Raw genomic sequence first — 19,521 nt, 5'->3', positions numbered from 1 at the left:
AAGGAATGATGCTAAAGCTGAAACTCCAGTACTTTGGCCACCTCATGCGAAGAGTTGACTCACTGGAAAAGACTCTGATGCTGGGAGGGATTGGGGGCAGGAGAAAAAGGGGACAACAGAGGATGAGATGGCTGGATGGCATCACCGACTTGATGGATGTGAGTTTGAGTGAACTCCGGGAGATGGTGATGGACAGGGAGGCCTGGCGTGCTGCAATTCATGGGGCTGCAAAGAGTCGGACACGACTGAGCGACTGAACTGAACTGAATTGATTTTTACATCACTAGATACAAAACCCAGGAAGGGATATGAAATATCTTTAACTGAAAAAAACCCATCAACTTCAGGGCATGGATAGTTATTTTGATATTCTTTAAGAAGTTTTTTTTTGTTTGTTTGCTTGCCTTTTAAAATAATACAGGCATCATTATGCAAAAAAAAATTTTTTTAGAAAGTAACAGGCAAGCAGAAATAAAATAAAAATCATCTGTTACCCTGCTGCCCATAACTAACCACTGTTGACATTTTGGCATAACCTTCCAGGTTTTTATAAACATACATATAATCTGAAAAATAAAAACAAGGTATTTCACACATTGTTTTACAACTTACTTCCACTTCATAATCTATTGTGAACATCTTTCCATGTCAAAAAAATACAAATACACTATCATTTTTCATAACTACACTTTCCAAACATGGGTTTATATACCCAAGAATCTAGCAATTCACTTAAATTCAAAAAATACTCACAGCCTTTAACTCCATATTACCACCCATGTGGAATTGAATGGTTTTGCCCATAATGAATACGCCTTCATTTCCACGGACAATAGCACGCCCATCAACTTTTATATTTAAGTCACTAGTAGCATTGCTAGTAATCTGAAAATTAAAAAAAAAACAAACTAGTGATGAAGAATTTCTAAATTAAAGTGAGAATTGTTATTAGAGATAGAAGAGTAGAAGTTTCAATGAAAAAATATGAAAGGCAAGTGTTTTCATTCATATTTTATAGATGTAAAGAGAGATGATTTGATAATGATCACACAAACCAGTTGATGACAAATGTAGAACCAATCTTTTCCACTATTTTGGAGTTAATTCTTTCACAGCACTGTATCAGTAAAACTGCCTCCTCCCCATACACACTTTGTAACTCTAGACAGTAATTCTCTTCCATTAATAAAGCAAAGTAAATAAACCATACCCTTTCAGTAGATGCTTTTTGAACATTCAGACTTTTCACTCCACTTGGCAAATGAAACTCATGAGTTTCATAGTCTGTGCTGAATAAGATATTTTGAGTCCTTGGGTCGAAAAACTGCATGCCAATGTCACTTGTAATAGAAGTTTTGTTCTTTTCCACACTGAGCTTTGTTGTCCCTTGCTGAAAAACAATCTTCAGAAAAACACTTCATCATGAATATGTTTTTGAAAAAGGCTGCATCCAAAATTCATCAAGAGCATTATCAAAAACTCTACAATAACAGACTTTTAACTTCAAGTAATTTTCACTGCCTCTCTCTGACTCCCTCCACCCACTTGGGAGAAGAGTTCTTTCAAATGAGGGCTTACAGGCTTATGTGCTGTAATGCTTGGCAAAAAACAGATGGCTGCCGAGCACAGGGACCCAGAGCTAAGATGGGCAGGGCCAGTAAGGATGCTTCCTTCAGGTTCTGGTCAGTTATATTAGCCATTCGGCAGGGGTTGCCACTGACTAGATGGATGTATTCCCTACCAGACGGGGTTGCCACTGACTAGATGGACGTATTCCCTACCAGACACCCAGGGAGTAGAGGTTATTCTAACCTGGGAAGGTGATGATTTTTAAAATTTATTTTTAACTGGAGGATAACTGCTTTACAATGTTGTATTGGACACAGTGGGGGAAGGCGAGGGTGGGCCGAAGGTGCTTTATAAAATGGTTTCTTCATATGGAGGAGAAAAGAGTATGCATTCTCATAGTAATTGTATCTATCCCAGAAAATGTTACCATAAACAAAACCTAGAATATTAAGAAAGTACTGAATATTAATAGATTACAAGACCAGTATTATCAAATATAATTATGAATTTTCTCTAAAGGAAAATATCCATTTCAAACAATCAACTTGAGGTTTTTACAAAGAATTTTTCACTAATGTTTTTCAAATAATATGGTTACTTACAGGCTGATTGTTGCCAGTGATGACTAAATTTTCATTTCGCCTTCCTCCTACTGTGCTCTTATAAAGAGGATGTATAACTCCCATGTCAGATACTTGTTTAAATCGAAGCAGACCACTTTCATGAAACTCCATGCTGTCACAGCCATTTGGTCCAATGCGAATCACAGCCCAGATAACAAGTGTTATCTAAAAGAGCAATCAAACCCACTGTTGATAGGCAGCATACATTCTTAACACAACTTGAAAGCAAACAGAAAAGGCGGCTGCCAAAGGATTAAACTTCCTAAATGGTTTCATCAGTGACATAAACACATAAACTGGGTTTCCACTTACAAACAAAACCAATTTTATTTTAATCAAGGTATTATATACAAATCTAAAAGTTAAAAAAAAGGAAGCAGTTTTTTTTTACCCCCCTCTGTATCTTGTCCACTTTAAGCAATTTTAGCTATTTTTGTCTAGAACTTCTCTCCATATTTCTAAATAAGGTGTGTGTTATGTCTTTACTGATCAATTTTAGATTGTTATCTATTAATCTATTTTAGCAGATGAGAATTTTAGCTCATTTATATTTCTTCTCCCCTAACTCCAGTGCACGTTACATCCATGTTCAGTATTCTCAGCCATTATGACAAAATAAATATTATTCATACCCAAACACTGTACTATGATGGCAGTTCTTTTCTTGGGCTTTGTGTCTTTCAGTGTCTTTTTGTCTTTCCTTTATTTGCTTAATTTCTCTGAATATCAGACTAAGTCTTTTCAAACTCTCCAACATTTCTATAAAATGTGTCTCAATAAAATGTTCTAAAAGTCCAAACCTCCCAGAAAATGTGTTAGTTCTGTTTTCCTCGCCCAGAACTCTTTCTGGAACCCTCATCTTCTGCCTCTAGTCTGTTCTTGCCCTCTGGGTCTGCCTCACAGCTGTTACCCTGAGCCCTCCCTTCACTTTCATGCTGCAGCTTCCTTGTTCTTTCTCCAGTGTGGGGTATGCAGTTTCCTGTATCCTTGTCTTCAACCTTCTTGGTTTAGTACCTTCTTTCAGTAAAGCAGTCTCCCGTGGCTTCCTTAGGAAGAATGTATGGAAAGTAAATATTTTTTGAGCACGGCTAAGAAAACGTCTCTATAATCTTTCACATTTGATTGATAGTTTAGCTTGACACACATTCCTAGATTCGAAATTATTTTCTGTCTGAATTTTGAAAGCCCTTGCTCTCCTGCCTGCTAGTTTCCAGCACTGCTTTTGAAAGGTCTGATGCCACTCTGATTTTGTGTTCTTTATACGTAGTCTTTTTAAAAAAAATTCTCTGGAAGATTTTAAGATCTTCGCTTTATTCCTGGTCTGCTTAAATTTAACAGTGATAGCTTTGGTGTGAGTCCTTTTTAGGCATCTGCTGGACCAGAATGGGCTTCCCAGGTGGTCTAGTGGTAAAGTGCCTGCCTACCAATGCAGGAGACTTAAGAGATGCTGGTTCCATCTCTGGGGGGGGAAATCCCCTGGAGTAGGAAATAGCAACCCATTCCAGTATTGTTGTCTGGAGAATCCCATGGACAGAGGAGCCTGGCAGGCTACGGTCCCTAGGGTTGCAGAGTCAGATACGACTGAAGCGACTTCACACACACACATGGACCCGGAATGGTAGCTTTCAAATTTTCTTGATTTATTTGATAACATTCTCCCTAGTGTGTTCTTTTCTCTTTCTAAAACTCCTATTAACAGCATGTTCATGGATTAATTTTGTTGAATTTCGTGCAGGTTTCTTTTTTCTTCCAATATCTATGTTATCTATCTACCTACCTATCTATCCATTCATCTACCCACCCATGTGTGTATATTTCTATGAGTTTTTCCATATTCTTTAATTGCTTTTTAATGGCATGGTATCCTTGTTTAATGGACGCAATATCCTCTTACTTCTCTGAAGATAATGATTTTAGTGTTTTATCTTTTTAAAAAATTAGTTTGCAATATTATGATGGTTTGTGCCATACATCGACATGAATCAGCCACGGGTGCACATGTCCCCCCATCCTGAATCCCCCACTCACCTCCCTCCCGACCCCATCCCTCTGGTTTTGAGTGCCCTGTTTCATGCAGCGAACCTGCACTGGTCATCTATTTCACATATGGTAATATACATGTTTCAATGCTACTCTCTCAAATCATCCCACCCTCACCTTCTCCCACAGAGTCCAAAAGCCTGTTCTTTACTTCTGTGTCTCTTTTGCTGCCTTGCATATAGGATCATCATTACTGTCTTTCTAAATTCCATACGTATGTGTTAATATACAGTATTGATATTTCTCTTTCTGAAGTACTTCGCTCTGTATAATAGGCTCCAGTTTCATCCACCTCATTAGAACTGACTCAAATGTGTTCCTTTTTATAGCTGAGTAATATTCCATTGTGTATAAGTAAGTAAATGAAAGTCACTCAGTTGTGTCCGACTCTTTGTGACCCCATGGACTATAGAGCCCATGGAATTCTCCAGGCCAGAATACAGGAGTGGGTAGCCTTTCCCTTCTCCAGGGGATCTTCCCAACCCAGGAATCAAACTGGGGTCTCCCACATTGCAGGTGGATTCTTTACCAGCTGAGCCACAAGGGAAGCCCAAGAATACTGGAGTGGGCAGCCTATCCCTTCTCCAGTGGATCTTCCCAATCCAGGAATCAAACTGGGGTCTCCTGCATTACAGGCAGATTCTTTACCAACAGAGCTATCAGGGAAACCCTGATATTGTGTATATGTACACAACCTCCTTATCCATTCGTCTGCTGATGGACATCTAAGTTTACTGTCATTTGCTACATTTTCTCTATTTCCCTGAATTCCTACTTTCTCCGTGGTTTGGGTGCTTTTGGTCTCAATGATTTCTCAATTCTGGGAGCTTTCCATAAAAATTTACTGATCCCTGTGACTCTGTGTTCATATTTAACACAGTGGTTATAAAAAGTTCATGGAAAGGTCTCTGTGTGGGGTGGGGCTAGTAACTGACAGGCTTCACAGTAGGGGGATTTAGGTAGCTTTTTCACGGGGACCTGCCAAGTGTCAGCATCTTCAGATCCTGCCCAGAGAATGTAAGCCTGGTGCAGGGAGCTGGAGGTGGGGGATGAGGATAAGGGAGCCTCAAGACTCAGGGTGCAGCACTCCCCTGCTTTCCTGTGGAAACCCATGCCTACCCTCAGCAGAAAGAATCCTGTCTGGTTCAGCGCAGGGTGAGGAGGGGCAGCTCCGTGACTGCTGGCTGGAAGGGGAGCAGGGCTGGGGATCGCATGGGTCCTTCTACGGATTTTTCAAAGCAGCTTTCTGTTTTCGGTTCCCCTCTCACTCCTGCTTTTCAAGGAACTTGTACTTCCACTTCCTGAGGTTTTTCAGGATTCTGCAAGGCACTTCCACCAATGCCCTCTGCAACCCCTCCCCAACATGAAGTTTCTCTTCTCTGGTAAGTTGCCATTCCTTATCCTCCTTTTTGTCTTCAAATATTATGATTTAGAATTCTGATTGCCTCCCGCTTTCTTCCAAGATATTTCTGCTTCTTGACATTGTAACCTTAGGTTGAACTTTTTAGAGCAGAAGTGGATGAAAAATGTCTCTTTTTTTTGCTATCTTAACCATAACTTTTCAATAAAATAAATTCAGAACATGTGCTCCTAGTAAAGCTATAGTTTCAGCTCTTTTCAATTTAAGTGAACAATTAGACACAAATGTTTTAGATGTACATAAAATACAAGGACTGACTTAAGAGTATTAGAAGTAAAGAATACAGTAAACAGAATCCCTGTAGAACTGCTGCATCCATGTTCATGATTGGTGTTAGGGATACCAATAATCAGTCTCTGAAAATGTCTGTCCACACACATGCCAGAGGGTTTCACATTTAACTGTCAGATAGTTTCAACCTTGGGTTAAGAGTCTTCTTCTTTAAGAGACTTTCCTGGTGGTCCAGTGGTTAAGAATGTGCCTTGCAATGCAGGGGACATGAGTTCGATCCGTGGTCAAGGAACTAAGATCCCACATGTCGTGGGGCAACTAAACCCATGTGCCACAACTGAGACCTGACACAGCCAAATAAATGAATAAATATTTATTAAAAAGTCTCCTTCTTTAAGAAAGCAATTATCTTTGGAAAAGGTAATACACCAACTCCTCATACCTTGGTGTAAACTAGTCTACCTCAGGTCCTTTCGTTCTTCAACTATAAAGATTTAGGACTGCAAAAGGTAACCTTTTACTGCATCCAAGGTTCACTATTTTTAAGCTGAGGAGGCAAAGTAAATTTGGTAAAAGTTGAAAGAAAACATGAAGGAGTGTATTTTTACGAGAGATGAAGGCAATAAAATCATCTTGGGAAAGGTCTCTTCTGTTGAGTTGATGCTAATCTTTTAAAAGTTAAGTTGTTTAAAGGAAAGAGTCTATAAACATTTTTTTCTAAGTAAAATTAATACATGGTGAGAAATGAAGTATTTCCTGCTGTATCAGTATACAAGGATGTCACAGTCATCAGCAATTGCAGCCCTTCAATGTGAGTTGATGAGCCCTAAGGACACTTAGGAGAAAGCGATGGCACCACACTCCAGTACTCTTGCCTGGAAAATCCCATGGACGGAGGAGCCTGGTAGGCCGCAGACCATGGGGTCGCGAAGAGTCGGACACGACTGAGCGACTTCACTTTCACTTTTCCCTTTCATGCGTTGGAGAAGGAAATGGCAACCCACTCCAGTGTTCTTGCCTGGAGAATCCCAGGCACGGGGGAGCCTGGTGGGCTTCTGTCTATGGGGTCCCACAGAGTCGGACATGACTGAAGCGACTTAGCAGCAGCAGCAGCATACTGTAGTCTATTAAGCATGCAATAACATTACGTCTAAAAAAACAACTTTCAGGGAATCCTGTTGGTACACCTGGTGGTCCAGTGGTTAGGACCCAGCACTCTCACTGCTGAGGATCTGAGTTTGATCTCTAGTCAGGGAACTAAGATCCTGCAAGCCATGCTGCTGCTACTGCTAAGTCCCTTCAGTCGTGTCCGACTCTGTGCGACCCTAGAGATGGCAGCTCACCAGGCTTCCCCGTCCCCGGGATTCTCCAGGCAATAACACTGGAGTGGGTTGCCATTTCCTTCTCCAATGCATGAAAGTGAAAAGTGAAGTGAAGTCGCTCAGTCGTATCCAACTCTTAGCGACCCCATGGACTGCAGCCCACCAGGCTCCTCCGTCCATGGGATTTTCCAAGCAAAAGTACTGGAGTGGGGTGCCACTGCCTTCTCCATGCAAGCCATGAGGTTAGGCCAAAAAAAAAAAAATGTACATACCTTAATTAAAAAATACTTATTTTCTAAAAAATGCTATCACCTGAGCCCTTAGTGAGTATAAACTCTTTGCTGGTGGAGGGTCTTGCCTTGACATTCATGGCTGCTGACAGATCGGGGTGGTGGTTGCTGAAGGGCTGGGGTGGTTGTGGCAATTTTTAAAAATAAGATGATAATGAAGTTTGCTGCACTGACTCTTCATGACTTTTCTGTAGTACACATAGCTGATAGCATTTTACCTACAGTATGACTTCTTTCAAAATTGGAGTCAATCCTCTCAAATCCTGCTACTGCTTTTATTATTTATGTGTGTGTGTGTGTGTGTGTGTGTGGCGGGTGAGAGGTCCTCACAGGCACATTTATTCATGCCCGAGAGCAGCAGCACTGCTACAAGCATACACAACGTCCTGTGTTCCCACAACACAGTCAGACCTACATCCCACTCAAGTAAAGCTGGTTAATGATGACCACGAGCAGGTGCAGGACTGGAAACTTACAAGGCTTTACCTCTTTTATCAGCACTCCTGATTTTATAAATCATGAAGCCATGCCTACCCAAATCTCCAGGTAAACGTGGGTATAGCAGGGCTTCACGGAGATCCAGTCTTAACAAGGCTTTGAGGCATCTCTGTGCAGGACCTGCCACTGCTTTATCAACTAAATTTATGTAACAGTCTAAATCCTTTATTGTCATGTCCATAATCTTCATAGCATCTCCCTCAGGAGGAGATTTCATCTCAAGAAACCACTTTCTTTGCTCATCCATAAGAAGCAACTCCTTATCCTTTATCAGGGGGATGGTGGCAATTTATCACATCTTCAGGCTCTTTCTAATTATCTTGATATTTCTACCACATCTATAGTTACTTGATCCACTGAAGTCTTGAACCACTCAAAGTCAACCATAAGGACTGCAATCAACTTCTTTCAAACTGCAGTGTACATTGATATTTTGACCTCTTCCCATAAACCCCCATTGTTCTTGATGGTATCTGGAATAATGAATTCTTTCCAAAGGCTTTTCAACTTACTTTGCTCAGATCCATCAGAGGAGTCACTATCTACGGTAGCTATTATCCTTAAAAAATGTATTTCTTTTTTTTTTAATAAAAAATATATTTCTTAATAAGACCTGGAAGTCAAAATTATTGCTTGATGGGTGGGCTGCAGACTGGATGTTGTGTTACCAGGCATGAAAACAACACTACATCTACACCACAAACAACGTTGTGCATCTCTATCAGAGCTCTTAGGTGACTGATGCATCATCAACGAGCAGTAACATTTTGAAAGAAACTTTTTTTTTTTCCTGAGCAGCAAATCTCAACAGTGGGCTTAAAATATTCAGTAAATTATGTTGTAAACAAGTGTGCAGTTATCCAGACTTGGTTGTTCCACTTACAGAGCCCAGACACAGAAGATTTAGCATAATTCTTAGGGCCCTAGGATTTTCCAAATGGCAAATAAGCGCTGGATGCAACTTAAAGTCACTGGCTGTCTCAGCCCCCAACAAGAGAATCAGCGTGTTCTCTGAAGCCAGGCACTGGCTTCTCTCTAGCTACGAAAGTCTTAGATGGCATCTTCTTCCAACATAAGGCTGTTTTGTCTGCATTGATAATCTGTCATTTAGTGAAGTCACCTTCAGTAATGATCTTAGCTAGGTCTTCTGGATAACTTGTCGCAGCTTCTATATCAGCACAGGTTATTTCACCTTGTACTTTTATGTTATGGAGAGCCTTTTTTCTTAAACGCCATGAACCAACCTCCATTAGCTTCAAACTTCTGCAGCTTCCTTACCTCTCTCAGCCTTCATAGAATTGAAAGGTGTTAGTTACTCTGGATTTGGCTTTGACTTAAGAGAGTTTTGTGGCTGGTTTGATCTTCCATTCAGACAAGTAAAACTTTTTCTGTATCAGCAATAAAACTATTTTGTTTTCTTACCATTCATGTGTTCTCTAGAATAGGAATTAAGTTTTTGTTGTTGTTGTGCTGCAAAGCTTGTGAGATCTTAATTTCTCGACCAGGAATTTAAATGGGCACTTTGGCAGTCAAAGTGTCAAATCCTAACCACTGAACCACCAAGGAATTCCCTAGAGTAGGACCTTCAATTTCCTTTAAGAAGCTTTTCTTTGCATTCACAACTTGTCTAAGTGTTTGGCATAAAAGACCTAGCTTTCAGCTGATTTCAGCTTGTCATGTACCTTCCTCACTAAGCTGAATCATATCTAACTTTTGATTTAAACTGAGAGATACTTGCAACTCCTCCTTTCACTTGAACACTTAAGAGGCCATGGGAACGGCCTCTTAGGGAATGGCTCATCCAGTAAGGAGTCTGTCTACAATGCAGGAGGCCCAGGTTAGATCCCTGGGTTGGGAAGATTCCCTGGAGAAGGAAATGGCAACCCACTCCAGTATTCTTGCCTGGAAAATCCCATGGACAGAGGAGCATGATGGGAGTCAGACATGACCGAGTGACTTCACCTCACTTCACTTCAAGTAGAGAGAGAGAAAGAGTGAAAGGGGGGAAGGGCTAGTGGATGGAGCAATCAGAATGCATACAACATTTATCAATTAAATTCACCATCTTTTATGGATGTGGATAGTGGGAACCCCACACAATTACAATGGTAATATTAAAGATCACTGGTCAGAGATCACCATAAAAAATATAATAATGAGAAAAACTCTTGAGATATAGTGAAAATTTCTGAACTGTGACAAGGGGACTGAAGTGAGCAGACACTGCTGGAAAAAGTGAGCATGCTGCCATGCCTGGCACTAACAGGCATGCCTGGGACAAGGCTGCCTCAAATCTTCAATCTGTAAAAAATGCAGTATAGGCAAAGTACAGTAAAGCTAAATGCCAAAAAAACAAGGTAAGAAAGTGTTAGTTGCTCAGTCGTGTCTGACTCTTGGCAACCCCATGGGCTGTAGACTGCCAGGCTCCTCTGTCCATGGAACTCTCCAGGCAAGAATACTGGAGTGGGTTGCCATTTCCTTCTCCAGGGGATCTTCCCAACTGAGGGACTGACTGGGTCTCCCACACTGCAGGCAGATTCTTTACCATGATTTCACTAAAAACAGAAGAAAAATTCCTCATGCTAATTAAGAAAAGAATACTCTGTGCTAAATACTCACAATTAAATTGATGACAGCCAGGATAAACAGGAGGACAATCACACAGATGGCTAAATTGCCCTTTCTCCCTCTCAGTCCCGTTTTATGGAGGCGATCTTCATCGATTGGAATATAGCCGGCTTTAAAGTTACTGTTGTGCTCTTTATTGACATTCCTTCTTTCAACAGCCTTCTCACGCATGGACTTCTTCACAGGACCATTGGAACTTTGCTAAAAGCAAAATAGAACACAATGGAGCAGCTATACCCTCTATTTTGGATGCATTATTTGTTAGGTGCAAATTCATACGGAAAGAAAGCTGAATTGGTTAGTGATACATTTTCTACTAATAAACCTCAAGTCATGTTGCACTGGAGCTTCCTAGGTGACGCTAGTGGTAAAGAACCCATCTGCCAATGCAGGAGACATGGTTTGATCCCTGGGTTGGAAAGATCCTCTGGAGGAGGGCATGGCAACCCACTCTATCTAGTATTCTTGTCTGGAGAATCCCCATGGACAGAGCCTGGCAGGCTACAGTCCAAAGGGTTGCAAAGCACTGGACACAACTGAAGTGACTTAGCATGCATGCACACACATGTTGAGTTGCAGGCTCCAAGCGGGGACATGACTGTACTGAGAAGGGTTGTAGGTAACAGTCTGATAACAGACTTCCACTATCTGCTTTGAATAGTCCTACCATCAGTCAAGTGAACAGCCAGCTCATTTTGGGGGAGAGCTGATAGATATACTCTATAGTGGAACTGTTTTTATTAATAATTTATAAAGATCTGCTTAATCATATACATACTTCATTTACATGAAAAGAATTTAGAAAGGCTAATACACTTTACTTATCACTCCAGTTGGCTAAAGTTAGTATTATCCTAGACCAGCAGTTTTCAAAGTATGGGCTGAGAAACCATGGAGAGGTTTCTTGAAATCCTTTAAGTGTCTGGAGGGTGAAAATCATTTTCAAAAGAAACCTTCTATGATGCTGTTTTCTTTTTTTACTCTTCTTCTCTCATGAATGTGCAGATGACCCTTGAACAAAATGGGTTTGAACAGCATGGATCCACTTATATATGGATTTTTTTCAATAAATGTATTGGAAAAAATTTTGGAGATTTTCAACAATTTAAAAAAACTTGCAGATGAAATACTGAAAAAATTAAAAGATTTGCTGTGAATGTATAAAACATGTAGATACATAAGATGAGTAATAGTTAATATAAAAGTAATAACAATTTCCTTACTGTTTTATAACCTTGTTTTTAAAGAATTATATTATGTACAGTCTCTCTGTCTCATAACTGGAGAAACTGGTTATCAGCTGATCATCCCATATCACTGGCTTTTTAAAAAGGATATGAATATGATTGTGATACTTTATGCCATAAAAAGTTTTTATTTTTACAATTCATTCACAAGTGTATAGGTTAGGCTACCATGAAAGAACTGTACTGATTAACATTTGTTGTTTAGTTGCTGAGTTGTGTCCAGCTCTTTTGAGATCCTGTGAACTATAGCCCATGAGGCTCCTCTGTTCATGAGACTGCCCAGGCAAGAATACTAGAGTGGATTGCCATTTCCAAAAAATTGCCATTTCTCCAGGGGATCTTCCCGACCCAGGGATCAAACCTGAGTCTCTTGCATTGACAGGCAGAACCACCAGGGAAGCCCACTGGCTACATTAAGTTACCATAAAGCAACCATTGTGCTGCTGATATTGCCGGGGAAAATATCAACAACCTCAGAGATGCAGATGATGCCACTCTAATGGCAGAAAGCAAAGAGGAAATAAAGAGTCTCTTGATGAGGGTTAAAGAGAAGAGGGAAAAAGCTGGCTTAAAATTCAGCATTCAAAAAACTAAGATCAAGGGATCTGCTCCCATCACTTCATGGCAAATAGATGGGGAAAAAGTGGAAACAGTAACAGATTTTATTTTCTTGGGCTTCAAAGTCACTGTGGTGACAGTAGCCAGGAAAGTAAAAGATGCTTGCTCCTTGGAAGAAAAGCTATGACAAACCTAGACAGCAGAGAAAAAGCAGAGACATCACTTCACCGACAAAGGTCCATATAGTCAAAGGTATGGTTTTTCTGTCTTTCCATCTGGCTCAGCTGCGCGGGAGACCTGGGTTCGATTCCTGGGTTGGGAAGATCCCCTGGAGAAGGGAAAGGCTACCCACTCCAGTATTCTGGCGTAGTTAGAACTGGACATGGGACAACAGACTGGTTCCAAATAGGGAAAGGAGTACGTCAAGGCTGTATATTGTCACCCTGCTTATTTAACTTATATGCAGAGTACATCATAAGAAATGCTGGGTTGGATGAAGCACAAGCTGGAATCAAGATTGCCGGGAGAAATATCAATAACCTCAGATGTGCAGATGACACAACCCTTATGGCAGAAAGCAAAGAACTAAAGAGCCTCTTGTTGAAAGTGAAAGAGGAGAGTGAAAAAGTTGGCTTAAAGCTCAACATTCAGAAAACTAAGATCATGGCATCTGGTCCCATCACTTCAGCTCAAAAGGTTGGGTAAACAGTGGAAACAGTGACAGACTTTATTTTGGGGGGCTCTAAAATCACTGCAGATGGTGATTGCAGCCATTAAATTAAAAGACGCTTGCTCCTTGGAAGGAAAGTTATGACCAACCTAGACAGCATGTTAAAAAGCAGAGACATTACTTTGCCAACAAAGGTCCGTCTAGTCAAGGCTATGGTTTTTCCAGTGGTCATGTATGGATGTGAGTTGGACTGTGAAGAAAGCTGAGTGCCGAAGAATTGATGCTTTTGAACTGTGGTGTTAGAGAAAACTCTTCAGAGTCCCTTGGACTGCAAGGAGATCCAACCAGTCCATCCTAAATGAGATCAGTCCTGGGTGTTCATTGGAAGGACTGATGTTGAAGCTGAAACTCCAATACTTTGGCCACCTGATGTGAAGAGCTGACTCACTGGAAAAGAACCTGATGCTGGGAAAGATTGAAGGCGGGAGGAGAAGGGGATGACAGAGGATGAGATGGTTGGATGGCATCATCGACTCGATGGACAGGAGTTTGAGTAAACTCCAGGAGTTGGTGAAGGACAGGGAGGCCTGGCGTGCTGCAGTCCATGGGGTTGCAGAGTCAGACACACCTTGGCAACTGAACAACAAGGCACTCAGTGATATTTTACTGAAATGAGTATGTCTAATAATTTCAGATACCAGAGATTCCTTCAGACTTAATTTCTCTTGATTTCCCCCTACAAATCCACAGCTTTTTCTCTTTGGGATTCTCAGTCATTTTGAAGAGTAAAAAGAAAACCAGAGACCAAAAAATTTGAGAACCTCTGACTAAGGTTGAATGACATTGTAGGTGATTATTTGGTATATCATGAACATAAAAGGAAGGAGTAGAAATGCTTACTGCCCAACTTTCATATTTTTGAGAGCTTTGAGAAAATTAATTTATTGAATAAGCATTTTTTAAGCTCTTTAGGCTTTAACATTAATCCCATACATAGGAATACAAAAGAAATACAGGACAAGATCCTTATCCTCCAGATATTACAAATGTGATTTGCACAATAACGTATTCTGTATGCTCCGATGCCAAAATCAATAGTACAGACAATACATGCTGTGGAGTTCATGGGAGAAGAGACAGCAGGGCTTAGAGTTGTCCGGGAAACCAGAAGGAGCAGGTGAGTCAGATCTGGCAATGCAGGCAGGATCAAGGCGGAAAAGGAGGACAGGTTGTGGAAGTTTTGGGACACCTGTGAACAAATTCTAGTCTTGACATCTGTTTATTTGTGAGTCACTAAAGGTCTCTGAATGTGAACAATATATATTTCAGGATGCTAAATGTGTGAGTATTTGCAGGAGACACAGGAAAGAGGAGAATATTAGCAAGTAGGCTGCTGGGATGTTGTCGTAAGGGAAACTCAAGGTATTGACGGCCTAAAACAGGTGGGATGAAAAAGGAGAGATTAAAAATACACTTCAAGAGAATAACTGAGTGAATTTGTAGCCAGGTTTAAAAAAAAAAAAGCCCCTCAGTTTACTGAATGGTGACTAGTTAAACATGGGGAATGAAGCAGGGAGATTTTACATATGCTGCATTTGAACTGAATGAGAAACGACCACATGCCTCAGAGGCAATGAGAAGGATGGTATGAGATATTAGGTCAGTCAGGACTTGACGAATTTGAGTCTTCAGCTTCAAAGTAAATTAAATCTATGAGACTAATATCAGTCTACTGTAAAAAAAAAAAAAAAAACATGAAGCAGTGGTCCCCAACCCTTTTTGTGGCACCAGGGATCAGTATCATGGAAGACAATTTTTCCACAGACTGGGGTGTAGGGGGATGGTCTGGGGATGATTCAAGGGCATTACATTTATTGCACACTTTATTTCTATTATTATTCCATCAGCTACACCTCAGATCATCAGGCATTGGGTCCTGGAAGTCAGGGACCCCTGTATAGAGCAAAAGAACAAAAGGCCAAGGAAGTACTCTTGGAAAACTTTGTGCAGGAGCAATGGAAACTGAGAAATACAAGAAAACTAAGGATGTGCAGCATTGCTGAACTTAATATGGTAAGAATTGCCTCTGTGATTTTCAAACTCTGAGTAGCAAACTGGTAAGTAGAAATAGTCCTGAAAAGATGCCAGCAAGTGTACATTTATTTTCATTGAGAGAGAAGACAATAACTAAAGAATTATGTACTGTCAGAGGAAAACTGTGCTTGTTCTTGTTGTTAGGATCTTTCTGTCCCTTTCCAACAATTTGTAGGAAGACTCACATGTTTGATGGCAGAGGGAAACATGCCAAGAAGGACAAAGACCAGATACCTCAGAGTAGGGCAGAGTAATGAGGGAAATAAGATCCTCCAGGAGACAGGAAAGAAAGTGAATGTACAGAAGAGTCTTAAAAGGTGGGCTCCCATTTCATTCAAATGGTTCACACCAGGAAGAGAAACCATTTCTATTTTTCCTCGGGATGTAAAAGGCAAGGTCAGCTCTCAATAAAGAGCGGAGAGGGCATCTGGAATCTTACTGTGGTTGCAGGGGTAGCAGGCTGGTTGAGGGCTTATGGAAAACAGAAAAAGGCAAGAATAATCATTGTGGGTAATGTGGCAGACAAAATTTTTTAAACTCCACCAAGCAGCAAGCATAAACATCTTTTAATTTCATGGCTGCAATCACCATCTGCAGTGATTTTGGAGCCCAGAAAAATAAAGTCAGCCACAGTTTCCACTGTTGCCCCATCTATCTCCCATGAAGTGATGGGACTGGATGCCATGATCTTAGTTTTCTCAGTGTTGAGCTTTAAGCCAACTTTTTCACTCTCCTCTTTCACTTTCATCAAGAGGCTCTTTAGTTCTTCTTCACTTTCTGCCATAAAGGTGGTGTCATCTGCATATATGAAGTTATTGATATTTCTCCTGGCAATCTTGATTCCAGCTTGTGCTTCCTCCAGCCCAGCGTTTCTCATTATGTACTCTGCATAAAAGTTAAATAAGCAGGGTGACAAAATACAGCCTTCACGTACTCTTTTTCCTATTTGGAACCAGTCTGTTGTTCCATGTCCAGTTCTAACTGTTGCTTCCTGACCTGCAAACAGGTTTCTCAAGAGGCAGGTCAGGTGGTCTGGTATTCCCATCTCTTTCAGAATTTTCCACAGTTTATTGTGATCCACACAGTCAAAGGCTTTGGCATAGTCAATAAAGCAGAAATAGATGCTCCAAAATCACTGCAAATGGTGATTGCAGCCATGAAATTAAAAGACACTTGCTCCTTGGAAGGAAAATAATGACCAACCTAGATAGCATATTAAAAAACAAAGACATTACTCTGTCAACAAAGGTCCGTCTAGTTGAGGTTATGGTTTTTCCAGTGGTCATGTATGGATATAACAGTTGGACTATAAAGAAAGCTGAGCACTGAAGAATTGATGCTTTTGAACTGTGGTGTTGGAGAAGGCTCTTGAGAGTCCCTTGGACTGCAAGGAGATCCAACCAGTCCATCCTAAAGGAGATCAGTCCTGGGTGTTCATTGGTAGGACTGATGCTGAAGCTGAAACTCCAATACTTTGGCCACCTGATGCGAAGAACTGACTCATTTGAACAGACCCTGATGCTGGGAAAGTTTGAGGGCAGGAGGAGGAGGGGACGACAGAGGATGAGATGGTTGGATGGCATCACCGACTCAGTGGACATGGGTTTGCGTGAACTCTGGGAGTTGGTGATGGATAGGGAGGCCTGGCGTGCTGTGGTTCATGGAGTCGCAAAGAGCGGACACAACTGAGTGAGTGAACTGAACTGAAGCGGTAAGAAAGGCTTTGTAGAAGAGCTTTCAATCTACTTAACAGGTTTAACACAAAACAAGTTGCTGAATACAGTCGTGTAGGTTGTGTATCCACATGAGGTGCAGAAGCTATGAGGGCCTGTCGACACTGCAAACATTTTAGAGCTGAATTTGTATTTTGGTAGTTTTTCGGCCAGAGAAAGTAGAATATCTTAGGGAAAGTGAGTTTGCTTCTAATTTTCACAGATCCAGTATAGGATTATGACAGTGATGTCAGACGGGCAATTTAGAACTCTTAGCCAGACTCTGAATACAGGTCTACATAAGAGAGAGACAGGGCACATCTTACCTTCTTGGGATGAATTCTTTACTTTTCTCTGTCAATTCATGTACATCAGTATATTTCATTCTTTGTACTTACCATTTACTGATGAGTTACTATATGCCAGATGTTCCAGACTACAAAGACGTGCAAGGCATAGCACCTACTTTCAACAAACTTACTTACAGGCCAGCAGAGTAGATAGATGGAGTCATTAGCAATTACAGCTCAACATGGCAAGTGCAGTGGTAGAGCAATGAAACTGAAAAGAGTGCATAAGAGGAATACCCTTTGACTTACCAAGGTCATGAGTTGACGATTCTTCAAAAAAGCTGGGGCCTCAGTTGAACATTGAAGGACAAACAGAAGTTAGCCAAGTAAAGTACCAAGAAAGGCCTTCCAGGCAGAGGAAACATCATGAAACTGAGTAGAGGTCATCTTGTGCAAACTAATGTTGGTAATTTTATATGGATGGTGAAGAAGATGAGTATACGAATGGGACAAAATAAGAAGTGCAATGTGGTTGTGCTTGCATGCTAAGTCACTTTAGTCATGTCCGACTCTTTGCAACCCTATGGACTGAACTCCTCCAGGCTCCTCTGTTCATGGGATTCTCCAGGCAAGAATACTGGAGTGGGTTACCATGCCCTCCTCCTCCAGGGGATCTTCCCCACTCAGGGATTAAACTTGGATCTCCTGCTTTGGAGGTGGATTCCTGACCGCTGAGCCACTGGGAAGCCCCAAGATGTGGTTAGGGATCAATAAATGAGTAGATATAAGTACCACATCAAGAATGACAGACTCTATTCTGAAGGCAATGGGGATTTAAAATAGGTTAGTGATAGATTTGCATTACAGCAAAATTAAACCAAGAAGAGTTGAACTGGAATAGATGAGTTTAGAGATGGAGACATCAACAGCAGGTTTCCCTAACAGTCCAAAGGAAGGCTTGACTGAATTTTGACACTGCACATCAAGATTTGGGAGAGTCCTCAAGAGGTAGAACTGAAAGGATCCGGTGATTGACTGGATGTGAGTGTTGCTTAAGGGGATCTAAGATGACCCCCAAGTAGGGCCTGATACATAATTTGTGGGGTCTAGAGCAAAAAGAAAATGTGAGGTTCTCTGCTCAAGTACCAAGCCTGGGAGAGCAGAGCATTAACCCAAAGGTGGGTCCATCCTGAGCTCCCTTGAGCCAGTCCTGCTTGTGGCAAGGTGAACCAAGTGAATGGATGGTTGTAGCCCTTTTAATGGTGAGTGTGATGCACCATTCACCATTAAAAATTTCTGACTTTGGGGTGCCCGTGGAAAATTCAGTTAAATTCCGACTGGAGACATAAATACCTAACTCTGAAGTGGAGAATAAGGGATGGATCAGATTGCCCAGTCTTTGTGTAAAGCAAGAATAGAAACTAGGTGGAACTCCCAAGAGTATCAACAAGTGATGCAGATGAAAAAAGAACCGTCTAAAACAGGCGCTGATAATTCAGGAGGGAAATCACAAAAGCAAGGGACAATTTCAATCTCAACAACTCCAAGAAGCTTTGTCTCAATTTCACTCATTCCTTTACATTTTATTGTTTAGGTGCTGTAGCTTGCCTACCATCTTTAGCTGATTTTTCTGCATTTATCTGGCAGTTCGACTTTAACTTTGAAGGCAGATGTCATGTCTTTTATTTTTCATGGCGCTCAGCATCACTGTTCCAGTGATATCTACCTACTATGTCTCTAAAAGCAGTTAATTACTTAAGAAAATCTTTCCAGACAAGATTTTTCTGGAAACAGAATGTTGGCTACCTGGCTCATTTATTTTTTTCAACAATGCTGAAGAATGAGACGTTTCCAAAGAAACTATCCTACCACAGTTTATTGTTAAAGGAAAATAACAGTTAAGAAGGGAGGAAGAGACTATCAAAATTATTTTTATTATAACAAACCACCCTAGTAACTACAGGTGTGTGTGTGTGTGTGTGTGTGTGTGTGTAAATGTGTGCATGTGTGTGTAAGTGTGTGCATAATGTATAGCCTGCTTTTGGGGAAGAAAATAGCCTTTTAAGCTATTCTAAGTTACAAGTTTACAATGCAGATTAGGGAATACTTGATAAAGGATTTTTAAAAAATGATTTTAAACCAACTGGATAGGAGACAGTCTTGTACTGATTGGCGACTTAGTCTCCAGAACCAAAGCGGGAGGAGAAACGTGGCTGTCAGCCTAGGGGGATGGCACACAAGAAGTGGCCGCAAGCTGATATCCAATAACAGCTGACTGTTTTTTGGCTGGTATCAGGGGAGGCTGGCGGCTCGTTGGCTGGGGGTTTTT

At 41.0% G+C, this 19,521-nt stretch overlaps 1 protein-coding gene across 1 annotated transcript in view; it reads right to left on the bottom strand.

Moving 5' to 3' along the window:
- Positions 1-19,521, bottom strand: part of SGCB (sarcoglycan, beta (43kDa dystrophin-associated glycoprotein)) — a 27,330-nt gene that overhangs the window by 7,299 nt on the left and 510 nt on the right. Inside the window, exons 2-5 of the mRNA XM_010859714.1 lie at positions 10,613-10,822; positions 2,172-2,357; positions 1,211-1,402; positions 754-885 (exon numbers count right to left, since the gene is read on the bottom strand). Coding sequence (XP_010858016.1) covers positions 754-885; positions 1,211-1,402; positions 2,172-2,357; positions 10,613-10,822 — 720 coding nt within the window. The remainder of the gene's footprint in view (positions 1-753; positions 886-1,210; positions 1,403-2,171; positions 2,358-10,612; positions 10,823-19,521) is intronic.

Source organism: Bison bison, unplaced genomic scaffold (assembly GCF_000754665.1).
Source record: "Bison bison bison isolate TAMUID 2011002044 unplaced genomic scaffold, Bison_UMD1.0 scf7180017864458, whole genome shotgun sequence".
Taxonomy (NCBI): Eukaryota; Metazoa; Chordata; class Mammalia; order Artiodactyla; family Bovidae; genus Bison; species Bison bison.
This window is presented reverse-complemented; position numbering and strand designations above follow the sequence as displayed.